This window comes from Pleurodeles waltl, chromosome 6, assembly GCF_031143425.1.
Source record: "Pleurodeles waltl isolate 20211129_DDA chromosome 6, aPleWal1.hap1.20221129, whole genome shotgun sequence".
Taxonomy (NCBI): Eukaryota; Metazoa; Chordata; class Amphibia; order Caudata; family Salamandridae; genus Pleurodeles; species Pleurodeles waltl.
Window position 1 is genome coordinate 247112643 of NC_090445.1, and position 18027 is coordinate 247130669.

At 43.3% G+C, this 18027-nt stretch overlaps 1 protein-coding gene across 4 annotated transcripts in view; it reads right to left on the bottom strand.

The window, feature by feature from the left end:
- Positions 1 to 6849: 6849 nt before the first annotated feature.
- STRADA (STE20 related adaptor alpha) overlaps positions 6850 to 18027 on the bottom strand; it is a 145852-nt gene continuing 134674 nt past the window's right edge. For all 4 annotated transcript variants that reach the window (XM_069238023.1, XM_069238024.1, XM_069238026.1 and 1 more), the window contains 2 exons: positions 10296 to 10338; positions 6850 to 7884 (listed from right to left, as the gene is read on the bottom strand). In XM_069238023.1, coding sequence (XP_069094124.1) covers positions 7732 to 7884; positions 10296 to 10338 — 196 coding nt within the window. In that variant the 3' untranslated portion in view covers positions 6850 to 7731. The remainder of the gene's footprint in view (positions 7885 to 10295; positions 10339 to 18027) is intronic.

Here is an 18027-nt window from a genome sequence, read left to right on the forward strand (position 1 = left end):
CCACACTTTCCTAAAAACTACCCCACCCCGCTGTGAATCCTAAAACATACCCCACCCTGTTGTAAAAACTAACCAACCTGGTGCCCCCACCCAGTACTCTAAAACCTACCCCACCCTGTCCTAAAAACGACCCAACCCCCCAATCCCCTTCTGAACCCTGAAACCAATCCCACCCTGTCTTCAAAACTAACCCAACACCCGCCCTCAACCCTTAAACCTACCCCACCCTGTGCTAAAAACTACCGCCCCACCCTTTACCCTAAACCCTGCCCTAAAAACTACCCTGAACCCCTGCCCTTACCTTAAAACCTACCCCACCCTCTGCTAAAAACTACCCCGACCCCCTTCCCTGTCCTAAAAACTACACCAACCTCCCTCCCCAAACTCAGTCCCACTTACCTCTCTCCTCTGCTCCTTCCTATTCCACCCGGACATCTAGATGCTTTTTCTGCCGTTACCACGCATATGCGTAGTAAACACATATGCGTGGTAATAGCAGAGTGGTCAATGCATTGTGTTGCATTGACTGCGTTGTAAGTGATGGTTCCCGGGCTGGAGTGTTTTAACACTCATTTTTAATAAATATATTTCTAAAGCATGATGTGGTTGCACACTGCCATTTACACAGAACATTTCCATGAAAAAACGCTCCCATTAACTTGCAGCTTTATTGATAAAACTATAATAATATGTATTAACAAATCTGTGAAAATCGGGTTTATTCTTTGCACATCACCAAGTAAAGTGTTCTGATTTGTTTTCCTATTAAAATATTTTTTTTCATCACACAGGAGTACAAACAAAGGGCTTTCACAACTACTGAAATATATTTTGAAATGTTGGTAGAGTTGACTTAGCTATTTAAATGTGTGTGTTAGGAAAAAACTGACAAAATCCTGGAACTCTGTAGTCAGAAGGAAAATGAATTGGAAGACAAACTGACTTTTGACATCTGTATCTGAACACAGAGCAAATGTGTCAAGAAAAAGATTTAAAGGCCTCCTTCACTTTCTCACTGAACAGAACACCTGTTCTTTGTCAACTCACCAGAAGGGTCGAGTAGGTTCTAAAAATAGCTCGACCTGATAAAATATCACATAGCAAGTGGGCAAGTAGAATTTTTCAGGACTGTAAAGTGCATGTGCTCTGTCCTTTAAACTTGGTATGATTAGCTTACACCTGTTTGGCACATTTAATTTACCTCTATGTCCCTTGTACAATGGTATCCCATTTACCCAGGGCCCGTAAATTAAAGGCTACTAGCAGGCCTGCGCTGCTTGCACCACCCACAGAAGTAGCCTTTCAAACCTGTCTCAGGCCTGCGGCTGCAGTTTACTGCCATTGACTTGGCATCTAAAGTTACTTGCGAAGCCTGAAACTCCCATTTTGCTATATATAGGTCACCCCTACGGTAGGCCCTATAGGTAGCTCTATAGGCAGGGTGCGATGTAGGTAAAAGGTAGGACATGTGCTTTCATTGTATGGCATGTCCTGGTAGTGATTAACAGCCTATTTTATTCTCAGTGATGTAAGGAGTAGCATGGGCATGTTTGTTATGTTTGGAATAGTAGTGAGAAATCCTGCTTATTGGAGTGGGTGGATTTTTCATTACTATTGTAGAAATGCCATTTTTAAAAAGTTGGCATTTCATTGTGCTTGTGACTCTTATGCTTTGCCGACGGACTTCAGTCAACATCTAGGGTAGAGTGACAGCTGGACTTTGTGCATACTTTCCAGACAGCAATCACAAGGGGAGGGTGGATCTGTAACAGGATTACATCTGCATACTGAATGGGCTTCCTGGGCTAGAAGAGAGGGAGGTGGGGCGCACTTACATTTGTATAGGCTGTGTCCTGCCATCACACAAATGGCTTGTTTACCCCTATTGATGTCTGGAGCCATGGCTGGGGCTAAAAGGGGGTGTTTTTTCACGTCTAAAGATCTTCTGAAGTGCCCCCTAGATCTAAGACATTTTGAGTATACGTTCAGGGGCTGTAGCCCAATGTTTTTAGACACTGTGTGGAACTTGTAGCCAGATGCTGATGGCTCTACATACTCCACCAGAGGACTGCTGTGCTGCCAGAGGAAACCACCACTTGGACTTTAGTTTGCTGTGCTGACCTGCTTGGCTGCCAGTGAGACTGCCACTTTGCTGAAGAGACCAGCATGTTGGCCTGTTGCCTGCCTCTCTGCTTTTATGCCCAATAGTTGTTCTTCAGGGCTGGTGTGGTGTGCCCAACCCTGTTTTCTACATACCAGCTGCCATTTGTCAGCACCAGGGAATCGCTGGAGATTGCCTCGCATGGTGCGAACTGAATGCTCCTCCGTACAGTAAGCCGTGTGTTTTGCCCCCTCTGGGTTGGGGCATGTGGAGCGCTGTGTTCATAGCCGAAGTGGAAATTCCTGCAGTGGCTCCCAGTGCGGCCTCTCTGGCCACCTGTTGCCAGGGAGACGAGCACTCTTGCTACCCTAGTGCCAGGGGGAAGTGCACACAGCACGGGAGTCTGGAGACCTCCTGTGTGGAAGCAATAGTGTGTTTAACCTGCCCTACACAAGATTAGAGACCAGGTGACTGCTGTCCACTCCTGGTCTGACTTGCTGAACAACGCTGGGCCTCGCCTATCCCTTGGAGGAGGCCGTCCCACTGCCTGTCATTTTCTGACTCCTGTGCCTTGGGAGTCAGGTACTGTCAAACACTGTGATTATACTGCATCTTTGCGGACAGCAGTGTTTTATTTTTGTGCCTCCTCCAACGTATTGGTACCTACTTTGGGCACTTGTCTGCTGTGTGGGTGTCCATACGGGGTAAGTCCTCGACAGAGGCCTACCTAGGAATGTGCTCCATTTAGGTATTCAAGAATCAGGGTAATAACTTGTAGGTGTGCAGGGGTTCCTGTATCCTATATTTTGGAATTATTTACCATATAACACAGAAAAGCATCACTGAGGTATTATGGCCTTCTTGTTTATGGTGAGAGTTGGTGACTCCTGTGCTTTCTTTATTCTATGACCAAAGTATTCACCACAGTTACTGATGTGTTTATGGTGTAACAGTGTTGGTAATACAGGGGTTTTATTCATTACATGCTGCAGTATATGCCCTCAATGTTTATGATGATATGTCACGGATGCCTTGCACTGTCAGGTTAGTGGGTAAATATATGAAGTGACTGTATATTATGCACAGTAATGGTGTTTTGATGACATACAAACGTAGAAATACTTCTTTTATTGCACTCATTGTGATGTTTGACAATTGCCTTGTTGGCAAGGTAATCACTGTTTTATGAGGTTTTGGTCTATGGTTTTTTAACAATATATTTTATATTTTTACATAACATTGTGTGGAGTTTCTTTGTTGGTGTATTATTGTGTCGTTTGAGGTGTGTGTGTGTGTGTGTGTGTGTTGCAGAAATGCTTTATTCATTGCCTCTGAGATAAGCCTTACTGCTCTGGCCAAGCTACCAAGGGTTTGAGTAGAGGTTATCTTGGGTGCGTAGCTCCCTTACCCTGACTAGAGTGAGGGTCCCTACTTGGACAGGGTGCAAACCACAGCCACCTATAGACCCCATTTCTAACACCTAGCACTCAGTCAGAGAAACTTTTTCAAGTAATTGTATAAAAAAAGTTGTAAGTGGAAAATGTGACCTGTATCAAAAGACGTGAAAAAAAAAGAAACTGGCAGGAACATGAAGGGGTGGCATCTATATGCGGCTATATATAGTCACTTGCTGAGCCACACGGCACCACCTAGCAGTGTGTGGGGGCTATTCCTTGAAAATCTCCAGATCCAGTGTGACTCCTAGGAATATTCTAAAGGTGAGGAATCTGCTGTTCGATAATCCATTAGAAGCATTATTTTTGACACCACAGTGGTGTATAATGAAGGGAGAAAAGTCTCATTGCTAAACAGCAACCTTACGTTCATGGATATTAAAGACATAAAACCAATGCAGGACATATTACCTAATGCATAAACAGCTTACATAAGAGAGATAAGAGGGGAGAAATCATAGGGAATGGTTTCATCTGGACTACATCACTAACATGACCACATTGTACAAATTATAGAATGGAACAGTGAATTCATTTACAAACCAAATAAGTTTTTATGAAATACTAAAAAAGTTTATTTTGGCAAGAAAGCATTAATCACTCCATGTTTACGTGCAGATGAAAGAACTCTGGATAATGCTTTAACTGGAATTTCAGAAACAAATAGTTCATATTCCGTCCTTCACCCTCACAGTAAAAAACACATTCCCACTTTTGGGGATCATTTCTGGGGGTCTACACTTGAAAAATTGGTACTCCAAAAATTGTTTTGTTAATAATGAACAAAATTAAAATTCAAACCAGACCCATTTGCAATTTGAGCACGAAGGCTATGTAAACTGGAAACCACATGGTACTTGTGTGGGCAAGTCTAAACTTTAAAAAGAAAATTTTAATCCAGGTAGTGCTACTTACTTCAAACATTCGTGGACAACTACTAAAGTGAACAGATGCCGCTAAGACAGGAGTCTGAAACTATGCATACTTCAGAATGCTGAGACTAGAGGAAACCCACGTTTCAGACGATACGGGTATAACCATAGCATGACCACATAATACCACTGTTTGCAAGACGCTGGATGAACTACATGTGACATGACTGCGGTGTTTGGCCCAAATGCCCTTGGTTAAAATGGATGTCAGCTATGTTCAATAGCAAAATAAGGACATTGCTAAAAGTTGAAAATATTTTGAGAATTCAGATTTCTATTCCCCTGCACAGGGAACCCTGTGATTAAATTGAGTGGTGAAAAACAAATACTTACTAACTTAAGAAGTCACTCTCTTTGCAAGCATGAAGTGGTCCCAGAGGATAAGGGGCTGATCCAATGCATCACCTCTCTGCTAATTCTAATAATGGAAGTAGTAAAGGCAAACACTTTGTCAGATTCTGTTACAGAGGTTAAATGCTACTGTCACTGGTCCAATATCAAACACCGATGGTTAAAAAAAGGCATGCTGTCTGACCCAGCTGGCTTATCTTTGGATGAAGCCACAAAGTCACTCATTTTCTATCTTACTTTCTTCCTGTAGGTCCCACTTGGACATCAATATACTCTATTAAAATTCCCTCTATAAATATTCTTTGGTCACCATATTTGAAATGTGGCAAACCATAAACTACAACAGACGTTTTCAATGCCACCAGGAAGCAAGATTAACTACTTCCCAAAACATGTTGTTAGTCACTAGTGTGGACCCTTTCCCAAGCCTTTTTTTTTTTTTAAACTCAAAATCTTATCAGTGAAAATGCAGCACAGCTCCATGAATGACTACCCCAGCGAATTATGTACTAGGCACTGACATTGTTTTTAAGTATTTATAACAAGATTGAATGGCAAAGGGAAGCCTGTGGCACCAATGGGCCAGCGAATATTGTGAACACTGCCAAATGCGGACTACTGAGCCAAATCTTGTGGTTGCTCTTCTCAATTGAAGGCAAAATGTTGTGGACTGCATGAAAGAGAAATAACACCATTCCTCAGTTTTGGACTACAAATGCCTCTTCTTTTTAAAGATTATGTATACAGAAGGGGTTTCAAGCAGGAGACTGCTAGGATCTTGCTAATAGGGGGTAAACTTTGATCCGATAACTGGCATGCCTGTTTGTGGGCAACTCTAGTGAAAAATACAGATGGATTAAAAATAAAAATCTGCCTCATTACCTGTACCTAATGTGGTGGTGATATGCTCCCAGAAGAACATCAACTGCGGAGGTCTGTTGAGTCAGGGTTTTTCTTTGGGAATGTACATCTAGTGAAGAAAATTATTCTCAAAATAGTGAACACTGGGGACAGGACCGCCTCCCGACTGGAAACAATGCATTTACTGTATACAGAAGCCTTTGCAACCTTTACGTAGCAAACCAGCACACTCTCTGGCCCCACAACTGCTTTCACAGAGTAATATTTGGCCAATGGTCCTCTCAAGGTACTCTAGTCATTAAAAGTGCTGACGCTGGACCCTAGAATTGTGGGAAGTCAGTAATCCAGTGCCAAATGGTAGGGATACAGAAATAGTCATTTCATTGGCGTGCAAGGTCAGAGAACACACACTTGACCTTGACAGTGCAATCAAGAGTTCAAGGGAAATATTTACTGCAACAATGCATGTGGAGAACTGGTGCAGGTGTGGCATCCTGATGGAAATATATCATTCACAAAATGTTTCTTTATTTCATAGATGTGCGTTGCATTCCACTAGAAAAAGCTTCTGGGAAATTAACTGTCAGATATGGGGAACATTACTTGGTTAGATTTTTATGGAATGGTCTCAGGACAGTTCGATTTTTATAGCCACTTACATAATTATCACAGCTTTAGAGGTCTGCAGTGGGATGATGTGCAATATCAGTTCTTCAAATCTTAAAATTAAACAGTGCACACTTTATTCACCCCCACACTATGGAATAAAATCTGATTTGTAAAAACAAACAGCCCAGACAATGAGACTCACATAAAAAGCCAACTCTCCAAGTACTGTTTTGCGTCCGTCAAGTTCTGTGAAATTACCTAGATAAATGGCAGCATGTCCTAGGAGGTCCCACTAGTTCCCTTGAGGCAGTAGGAGTTCTCAAAGGGCTGCAATTGGTTCCCATTAGGAAGTTACTTTCACAAGGAATGCTGAAGTTGACAAACACTCTCAAATTGTAATGCCAAAGGGAAGGGTGCGTCTCAATAACAGCTAATAACATCCGAGGTAAGCTTTGCGAACAAAGTCTAAAACCATACCACAAAAGCACTCCGACGCCAGCATCTTCTTTGGAAATCAAGTAAGGAACATTTCCACACACCATGAACCACATCTCTTTATCAGACAGCCAGAATAGGATTTCATTAACCTGCCAATACTCATCAGTCCCGTACAAAATGTAAGCACTGATTCTTTGAAATCCCATCAGCTCTCGTCAGCTGGTGATGCTAGACTTGCTCAGGCCAAGCAAGAGTTAAATGAGTCAGGACTTAAATAAGTGAAATTGAAAGATAAAAAGAATAAAAACAAAAAAATCCAGGTGAATTCAAATTTAAAAAACGCATGGTCAGTAACAATTGGCTCCAAATGTAACACTTATTTCAAATAAAACCTGTCTTTCTCGACTTATTTTTAAGGAAGCATCGTCCCCTTTTGCACTACTGTAGTGCAGGTTTTCTCCTCAAGACCCCACGAGGGTTTGTTATTGATTTACCTAACTTTATTTTTGGTTAACAACCCACATTAAGAACTTTATGATAGTAAAACTACCTGGATAGTGTACATACATATGCAGATTATTGGCACGGAGCTGATGCCATTCTCTCAAGAACCTTTGCAACAAATTAATCAGTCTGCTAGAGTCACGTAACCCAGCAACCCCAGGCTCCGTCGAGCCACCTACGTGTCTACAAACTCAGATGTGCACCTATGTGCGGCCTGTGAGGCCTGGTCCTTTTTTTGTTAAAAAAAAAAAAAAAAAAAAAAAGGCAGCAACACACTCCCAGAACACGGTACCAAACGAACTGCCCGCAGTCCAGGGGTTCCTCATGTCACGCCAAATAAAAAGGTATTTTATTTGGCTTGTAAACATTATGTAACACTTATGACCCACGAGCATTTTTTTTCTTCTGATGAGTCTGTATGTCAAAGAACAAATAATGGTTCAGTTGCTTCCCTCGTCTTTTAACGCCTCTGGTTTCCGGTTTAAAACTCCCAGTCGTCCACTTCCAGCTGCTCCAGACCAGTTACCAGTCCAAATATACCGCGAGGATCCTGAGCTCGGGCAGCCTCAAAATTTGTGATGGGTGAAACAGGGCGGAGTAACTCTGGAAGAGCTTCTGACGGCCGACGTTTGAGCTGTAAGAAATGACAAGAGCACGTTAAATAGAGCACAGACGGAGGAGACGCTGATCTCCCTCCTTCATAACTGGGCTGGGACTGCCCGAGTCTATCAGGCAAGACTGGAATCTTCTCAGACAGTATTGCTTTACATGTTTGTTTGGTGTTTCTCTCGCGAGAGGGTCCCTCTGTGCTCGTGAGCCCGGCGTTAGCCATTCTAGCCAACCAACCCGGGTTCCTACCAGGTGTTTCTGACGTGGAAGGTTGAAGAAGGGCATATGCTCTAAAAGGATGCCTGGGAGGGTGTTTTGACGGAGGCAGAGCTCCGTGGTAAAATCGCCTTACTCTGTTGTGCTGCTCCGCCTGCTCAACTATTTAAGACACACTCAAAACACTCGATGGGAAGAGGGGGTCAAGAGAGGGGAAGGTTAGACAGCAAAGCCCGAACTAGCATCGCTCAAAAAAATTGCACAGTACGTCATGGTTGAAAACTGGTTTCTTTCTGAATAAAACATACAAGAAATGATACTGAAAAAATAAATAAGAGGGCCTGCCGTAGGCTGAAGTACTTTAACTTGTAAGCAAAACAAGAATTAACCTCTTTACAGTCTGGGTCATATATGACTGATAAAGCACAAATGCTCAGAAACTCAGAAATGAGGTATCTGTTTATCATAGTTCTTTATTTGTCAAGAGTCTGTAATGGCTTCTCGGTCATGAAAGCAGGATGTCTCATTTGGAAGGCTATGTAAAGTTCCTTTCAGGACCGACAGACGGTCACCCAACTGCATGATACAGATTAACTTGATCCAGAAACGTCTTCCCTGCGAACCTGTCCTTATCACACCAATCACACTGGAGAACTGGATCCTTAGTGCGAAGATGGAGATGTAGGAGAAAATTAAATTGTCTCTATACAGCATAATTTATCAAAAGAATTCTGTCACTAGTAGTGCTAATGTATCTCCCAGAGTCCTAGAAGTTTACAGAAATTAATTGTGCTCCTTGTTCACATCAAATAAGTGACTAAGGGCCAGATGTATCAAAGGGTTTTACCCGTTCTGTGTCTATGGGAAAATGCTTTAGTACATATGGTCCTAAGTGCATTATTCAAGAACTCCTTTAGAAGGGTAGTTTCCCCCAAAGCCCAGTGGCAGAAACTAATCAACTTGTTTTTTTAATTACTTCCTGGTTCATTCCTTGGTAGCACTGAACATGTCATGGTACGTTATGAGGATTTGTATAGTTCACAACTCACTGATGAGTGTATCCTGGCACTGACTGCAAAGCTTCTTAAAGAAATATTTACTGGATACACATCAGAGATGGCGAAATTAGGATGACAGAGAAAGCAAGAAGTAGTTGTGAGAGGAGCAAGAAGGTCTAAATGATTCTGTAAGTATAACCAAGAGTTCAAGAATCTCTGTTTAAAGAGTCTTTTCAAGGAGGGAAATTGCATAAAAACGTTCATCTGGATGGTCCAATACAAAAGAACCTCGAAAATACCCATCTAGAATGGAAAGCGTGGCCACAAAAGTTGTTTCGTGACAATGTCTACTGGCAGTAAGTCCCAGTTTTTGGAAGACTGTTGATAGTATTTTATAATTAATCTTCCTCTCGTGTGAAGTGAAGGCATCTACCTCAACATTATTCTTTTTCTCTACAGGGATGCAAGCGGGAGCTTGCTATTTAAGGGAACATTATAACCACAGAGATGAAAGATGGAAAAGTGATGCGACTAAGTCCTTCTTTGATTACTTAAGTAAAACAGGATAGCGGTCAGTCAGAACCTGAACAACGTTCCCCCCTACGTAATGCAAGTATTTGAGCCCATTAATATATGTTCATAGCCCTCTAGGACGTTGAAGTGAAAGTTCTTATCTGTGCTGTCGAAAGCCCATGAGTGTGATAAACAGACTGTGATGGAGTTGTGGTCAATGGAAATACAGGAAGCGGAAACAAAAATTCTTTAAGAGGTTCATATTCAGCGTTGAGTAAACTAGGGACTTTAGGCCCAGACTAGAGTTTCAATTCTGTGACTGTGGCTACCAATGCCAATTATAACCCAGAGCAAAGTCTGCTGAACAGTCCGCAACCGCAAATGCATCAAGGTCAGTATAGGGCTATATGGCTGCTATTATAAAATGATGCCTCTGAGAAAGGAGCACATTTGGAAAGCTTCGATTTATTGAGAATCCCAGATTGTGGGTAGTGCTGTATTTGTCCAGAAGCTTTCCGGTATAGACAGTGGTGTCCATGTAATTCCAAGCAAGTGGGAGGACAGGCGAGCAGGACAACTGAGTGATTTAGCACTGCAACATTACATTACAGTATGGGAGGAATAGTTGAGAATTTATTTCACCAAGGACTGATAAGAGTGTCTCAAATATAAGGCCCCTGCCTCCCACAGTGAGTGATTATGACCTTACCTGTTTAAAAAACGAATGGTTCAGCAGGGCACTCGCACTAGGCCTGAAAGAGATGAAAAGAACTTTAGCAGCTTTAAAATTACAATTTAATTATCACACAGACTTTGTGGGCAATGTTAGGATTAAAAAAGCCAGGAAACCTTTTGCAGTTTATTTTTAGGTTTAATAACTTATTAACTAGATCTTTATGGCATTTATGATAAACGTCTGCCTATTATTTACCAGGTGCGATAAATAGCACCTATCACAAGTTTCTGGTGGATAATGTGCAGATTGGTGTTTAATGCACCAAAATCCGCATGGTAGATAAATACCGTATTCTTTTCCTTGTTAAGTTTCGACAGGCTTGACCTGACGAAATTTAACGAATGTTGAGGTATTTAACGCATCCGATAATTATCAGATGTGTTAAATCCCTTCAAAGCCGTAATTCTGACCTGTGCGTAAACAGCAGTTTACGCACGGTTGGTAATTTAAAGAGCAACTTGTAATCATGGCCTTAGTGTTAAAAAAGCCTTTGCAAGAAACGCAATGCTAATCATTCAGGTCCGAATCAGTAATAAACATTGCTAAAAAGAATACAGGCTCAAAAACAGTTTGCTTAGCAGCACTTTCATCTCATCAAAAAGCACATATTTTAGCTAACCTAGTGAATGCACCAACACTCACTCCCTCAGAGGCTTGCTCAGATTTTCTTTGCAGATGGGTAAAAGTGATGGAGAGTCCCATGAACATATCAAAGCTCCTTGTGTTGAAGCGCCTTCAGCCAAGCATCCAAACCCAATGGTGGAAAAAAAAGAATCTTAAGATGGCGACCAAAGGTGAGAGCTTCCGGAGTAGGGGATATGTCAGAGGAAGCACCAAATGGGCAGATCCGTTGACACCCAACAACAAAACAAAAAACAAAGGAAGGTTTCAAAAAGACAAAAAAGTTGGAGAGTTTCTGACCCAACCACTAGATGGCGGAATAATGCATAGCATGTGAATCCAGAAAAGATTCACACTGCAAAACTATAATTTAGTGGTAATTACTTTAAATTTCGAATGCTTAAATCAGATAATCAGCAGTATACAGCACATAATGAGGCAGGCTCACCTAATAGAAAGAGGTTACGCAGAACTAAGAATCTGCTGCCGCGTACACATCCAAGCAATGGTGGCTGGTAAACATGCACTTGTAATTTCACCTGCTGCAAGACAGATGTCCTGGAGAGGCACTCCAGCATAAAAGGGTCCAGTTGACAAAAGCATGGTTAAATGCCTTAATGTTCGACCATGCACAGAGAGAGAAAGGCCCCTCCACAATGTCTAAAAGCCACGAAGAGCTGGTTGGTGCTTTTGATGCTTTTAGTTTTTTTTAGCCAAACTTTGAAGACACCCGCACACATCCAGTATGTGCAAGAATCTCCTAGCAATTAATGAAGGGGTTAAAAGAAATAAGTGTGAATCACTCTATTATTGAAGTGGAAATCTGATGGTATTTGGGCATAGACTTTAGATTCGTAGTTCAGTCTACCTTTATCATTTGAGAATGTTTGGTAGGAGAGGAATGCCACCTTCGCCTAATGGGGTGGCCAAGGTTTGTGTTCAGAGCTCAGGGAATTGACAGTTGCTTCAATGGGGGAGAATAACATGGACCAGCCTTTTCAGAAATTGTCTGATCACTCTATGGGAATAAATAACTGATCCTGAGAAGGACGTTAGTAACTGGAGATAGCCATTAGATGCACAGTCACGGAGGTGTACTTAGCCACGGGTAATAGATAAAGTAGTGCCTTATAAGGCTATACAGAAAGCGGGTGCAAGCCATCACTTCAACACCAAATGCAGAATTGCTTCCATTTCGTGTTGGATATTCTGCAAAACTGCAATGGTGTCTTAGGACAAGCATGTGCACCATCTACTTCCAAAACAAAACAGTGGCTACCTTCTAGGTAACCAGGAGCAAAGTCTTAAGGTTCAAGGACTTCAGATGGTGATGAAGAATTTGTCCCTTTCGTCTGGACAGAAGTGCTAGGTGTACTTTGAAAACAAACAGTGGTGTATTCAAATTGCATGGTTTGGCACACTAGTACTTAACACAAACACAAGAGCAATTAATATCAATTTGCGTGGTCCTTTCTTCGCTTTGGTGAGGACCTTTGTGGAAACTGTATGCAAAGATGAAGAAGCACTTCCTCCCAAGTCCCCTGGTGACGATACATGCTAGCAAAGAGATGCAATTTCTTTGTTGTCCCCAGTCACAAATAGCTACATTTGAGAATAACCCCCAGCACTGGAAATATTGCTGGTCCTGATCTTTATGTATCAAAAGCTTACGACATTTCACAAGGGCTCGACTGAAGGAATCTGCTTAATAGCTGTGTAGGTAGGGCATGTGTTCTGTGTGTTTGAAAATGTAATGCATAGATGTAGTGTTGCCTGTCTAAATCAGGCCTAAAGTGTTTTGCAGACAAGGAAAAAGCTTAAAGACAAGTGCACAGCCCTGATTTCCAAGGCACTGACATGCAAACTTTTCTCAACTTCCTAGCACCTGCAGCTCGCCATTAGGTCCTCTAAGTGGATCTCTCCATCCATCAACACATCTGTTGACATTATCTTCTGACGCGAAGGTTGCTGAAATGGAAGGCTTTTTGAAATATTTTGTACCATTCACCACCACAAAAGTGTCTATGTCAGCCATCCAGTAACACTCACTTCGTCCTCAGTTTGTCACCAACGAAGATGCTTCTCCTGCTGGATTAGCTGCATTTTGGAACTAGAGGAATGCATGAGGCAATCAATCCCAGAAGCGACTTGTACTGCCATATTGAAATGGACAGACAGTTGATCGACAACAGAACATAAGCTTCGCCATTCAAACTGGGAAAGGCTTTTTTTTTGTAAAGAGATACTGAGTTACACTCCAACGAAGGTTAGGTAATATACAGCAACAGAGAGCATTTGACTTTGTTAAGAGTAAGCCTTAATCAACGAAAGGGTACCAGCCAAGTGGTGGGTGAGTACTCTGCTTATTACGCTGTTTAACCTTTTTATAAGTCAGTCATGCAATTACAGAAATAACTCGCCAGACACTTTTTGAAGACTCTCTAAACTGACTTGAATCAAAACAGGAGGGCTTCGAATTGGTAATGCTGCCACCCTTAGAAAATCTCAGATACTGATTGTGGTGCCAAGAATAGAGATAAGGGAGAGTAGGTCGCAAGAAATGATCATGCAGTTCCTATTATGATAATAAGACTGTGTTTAGGGCGGCAGCACCACCTAATGTGGGAGACTGAGTCAACCTTACACCACTAAGAAGCTGTCGGCCTAACTCCTGGCTAGCCTGCTGTGCATCACCCAACCCTGGAAGAGGTGATTTGTGGCAACCTAACCCTGACACTGACACCTCAGGGAAGTCATGGAAACAGGTCATACTCCTTTCACGGAGGTATTCACACATGCCAAGGCAGGACATAAGATGCAACTGGATTTTAATGCATTTTATTGGCTCAACTGCATCCAAGTGTAGAAAGCATGGGCTGCGACAATAAGACAGGTGAAACAATGCTATCATCATCAAAATCAAGGTAAAGAGGATAAACAACCACCACCATTTAGTATGGTTCTAGAAATCCAAGAGATTCCTGCCTAAACCCTGTCTAGATCTGAGGGCATTGTAGTCGTAACCCTTCTGTCTATCCCGATCTAAGAGAGTAACCCTGACGCTATACCTGAACATGATGGCATGGGTCTGCCTACTGTAGGGATGGCAATGGTCTCTGGAAGCAGAAGAGTCAGCGCCAGGATCAGCAGAGCTGTCTGTTGTATGGTACACATCCCAGGATGGTCATAAATGGAATGCCCTCTTTCCTCCTTAGGCCTATGTGTTATTTATATAATAACCTGTACAGAGTTCAAAGAACAGGCCTGACGTACAGATGTGTCTAGTGGATAGGAACTGGCTCCTGCTCTGGGCTGGCAATAGGAGTTAGCATTTCATGCACCGTACATGACAGCCTTGAACAGGTCACAGAGTGCACGCGGTACAATGGCTGATAAAATGTGCAGCATGAACTCAGTCTTCTTAGAAAGAGCCAGCTGATATGATTAAAATATAAAAACAACTAGATAATAGCAGGCTTTGCTAAAAAAAAAAAAAAAAAAAAAAAATATATGAACACATAAAAATGTATTTAAGTGTGAAAGGCACAGGCTGCGGTCTTAATGCTAAAATAAGGGTGTCCAACCTAAGTTCTAAAGAGGTCTCACAACAACATCAAGAATGTCTCTTGCTGAAGCAGAGAGTGGACCTTCTGCAGTGTGACCACTCTGAAGCACTTCAAGCACTAGCTCAGCGCTCAGATATCTGAGAGTGGTCAGCAGGCGACTGTTTGGGTCTTCACCAGGAAGAACCTGAAAAAAAAAAGCCCTGACTTTTTGAAACTTTCTTGATTGCACAGTGCCATTTAGAAAAAATCCCACTGTAATGGGTCTAGAATGTGATAGCATGATTCAGCAGGCAGGCAGATTTTTAGAAGATCTCTATCATAGGTTTGCCACACACGGCTTCGAGTACCAAACATTCTGAAGTAATGAACTTCCAGGGCAAGGTAAAATCTGAAATCTCACCCATTACAGGATGGAAGGTTACCTGAGGAATCTGCCTTGAGGAAATAGTGGGAGTCCATCACACCCTTGACAAAGAACTCAGAGGTACAGCGCAGCTTAACATCGTCATAATGTGCCGCGGAACAGGCGGCACACGGAGTGCATACATTGCAACAAGCTAAGCATCAACGTGCCTCCCTATTTGGAGTACTTACAATGTTTTAACTTCCAGGCCCACGCAGCCAAAACACAGAGAGGGTAATAAATCAGGCCAACTTTAGGGTGGTTAACATGCCAGGAACAAAGGGAAGCTCCCATCCGCAAGTTGATCTACCCCTCAGGTACAGTCCTCTGCACACAACACACCATTCTTAAAGAGTTCTATAGAAACTACTCCCACATGTACAGGGCACCCCAGGCAATGGGCGCAGAGAACAGCTAATTCCTTCTTCGCAACCCTTACTCTGCCATGCTTCACTGCCGCTCAACGAGACACCCTAGATGCAGTTATAACACCAGCGGATGCTAAACAGGCAATCCGGGACCTGGCCAGGAACAAGACTCCACGACTTGATGGCCTTCCTATATAATACTATGGCACATATGCCAATATCCTAGCACCTCGCTTAGTCACTGCCTATAAAAAAGGACCTTCGCCTGGGAGAGCTACCGACCTCACTCAGGGAATCTCTGCTAGTCTCTGTCCCCAAACTGGACCACGATCCTACTAATGTCGCCTCCTACCACCCAACTGCTATCCTGGGGTGGATTACAAAATACTGGGTAACAAATTATCCGCTCGATAGGCCCTGTTACCGTAACTCATACATCCTGACCAGATTGGGTTTGTTCCTGGCCACAGCACTTCCCCGCAGACTTAGCAAAATGTTCCACTTTCAGGACCAGGTCCAGGGACAGTTCCCCTTTGCGGTGAGCCTGATCCTGGACTTGGAGAAAGCATTCAACTTGTTGGACTGGAACTATCTTTTCCGAGTCTTTCAGTGGATACGCACAGGCAAGCCCTTTCTAGCCTATGCCCGGCTTTTATATGCAAACCACTTTCGTGAGTTTGGATAGGCCGATATATCTCTAACACCTTCTTGCCTGAACGCGGCACTCGGAGGGGTGTCCTCTCTCACCCTCGCTCTTCGTGATAATTATGGAACCCATTGCAATCCACCTTTACAGGGAAGAGGCCTTCTGGGGTATTCCCCTGGCAGGTAGGATACACGTGGTATCCCTATTCACAGATGATGTTTTAGTATTTTGTTGGGCTGCCTGCATGGACCTTGCCCCCATCCAAACAAGTACAATAATTTGTCAAAACATCCGGGCTAACAGTCAATTGTAACAAATTCTCTGTATACCCGGTGCATACCAACCTGCCCCCAAAAGAGGTCATTCTGGGAGGTACCCCACTCACCTAGTGCCACACTGAGGTTTGATATCTAGGTATTTGTCTCTATCATACCCTGACAAATTTATTTGATGGCACTTTGTCCCCCGTCCTGGCTCCGCTGAAATCCAAGGGTTCTTTCTGGAAGAGACTTCCACTGGAGACAACTGGAAGGACTGCACTACCAAAGATGGTGACCCTTCCTCGACTTCTGTATTATTTTACCAATCTCCCAGTGATTAACCTCCCCCCACCCCCACCCCCACCCCCACCCCCTCCCCCTCACCAATCCCAAAGTTTCTTCCGGGAACTTGACTCCGTACTCACTGAACTTATATGGGGGGAGTGGCAATCATCGTAGTTACAACTTCCCACCAGAGAAGGTGGACTAGGTGCCCCTTCCTTTGAGACCTACTTTTTGGCAGCCCAACTGCAGTGGGTATCCCGGTGTATAGCCAATCGTAATCTTGGGAAAACTTGCCACCATTCCCCACTGCTCTCCTCCATGACCATTAGAACCCTTTTACTTCCATGGGCTCGGCTGCAGTCTCTTCCGTGCTCACTGCAAGCGCTGATAGGCCACAAATGTTTGGTTAGAGCCTGTACCTTAACACAATATTCTCTCATTTGCCCCAGGATTTCCTCTGCAAGGCCTTCCCCATTACCCGGGAACATCACGGCTTCAGACTTGTGCAGCTGGCGCAATTTTTCGCTGACCACAACCAGCGACTTGTTTTCAGATGGCCAACTTTTTCCTTTTCAGCAGCTCCAAATAGACTTTAATCTCCCAGTGGGGCAGTTTCTCACCTGCTATAAACTCCACAATATGTCATACACTTTGGCTTTTCAGAGACAACGAGCCCCCCACACATGCATTGCTGGAGGTACTCTTCACCATGGGGGAGGGCAGTCATTCGATTACTTGGCTCTACAGGCCGATTTTACAGCCACACAGGCATTTTCTTAGGGCTCCTTCAAACCAAGTGGGAAGAAGATATCAGAAAGGAGCTAAATGGCACAGAATGGACACAAGTGCTAGTGATCACTCCTGGTTTCTAGAAATGCCAGGTTTAAAAGTATTCAGTTTTTATATCCTTTATGCATGGCACAGTGCAGTGAGCACATGGGCGACAGCAGAAGGTGCCATCCTCCCCTATGAAGAAGCGCATCATATTCACAGGCGTACCCATATCCCTGGAATGGGGCACACTGTTAAGACAGTTGCTACACATCATGTCCCTACGACAATCTTCCTCCTTTACTCTGCTGCTTTCCCACCTTGGGTTCATAAGCCAACAGCTTACTCCCTTCCCCATATCTCTACACACATGATCCTTTGGGTGGCACCTCCTTCTCCCCCCACCCCACCCCACCCCACCCAACACTTGCTCCGTGGCCATACAGCGGGCCTGCCTTCTGACTTATCCTTGTATCCGTCCTATACTGTGAGAAACTTATCTGCTCTTCGGAACGGCAGTTCCTACTCATTCGCCTTCTTGGCCTCTGAACCTTCTCCCCAGTTCCAGTTCCGTGGTTCACATATCCCTCCTTTTTTTTTTTATATATACACTCTGACATCACTGGAGGCTATACTATCGACAGTACCACCAGAACAACACACTGAGGCTTGATACCTCCTATGGCACCTGTTTAGTTGAAAATGTCTGCTGCTCCCCTTGATAAGCTTAGTTAAGGTCCGCAAAACTTCAATAAAAACAATTTAAAAAACAAAATTACTGGGTG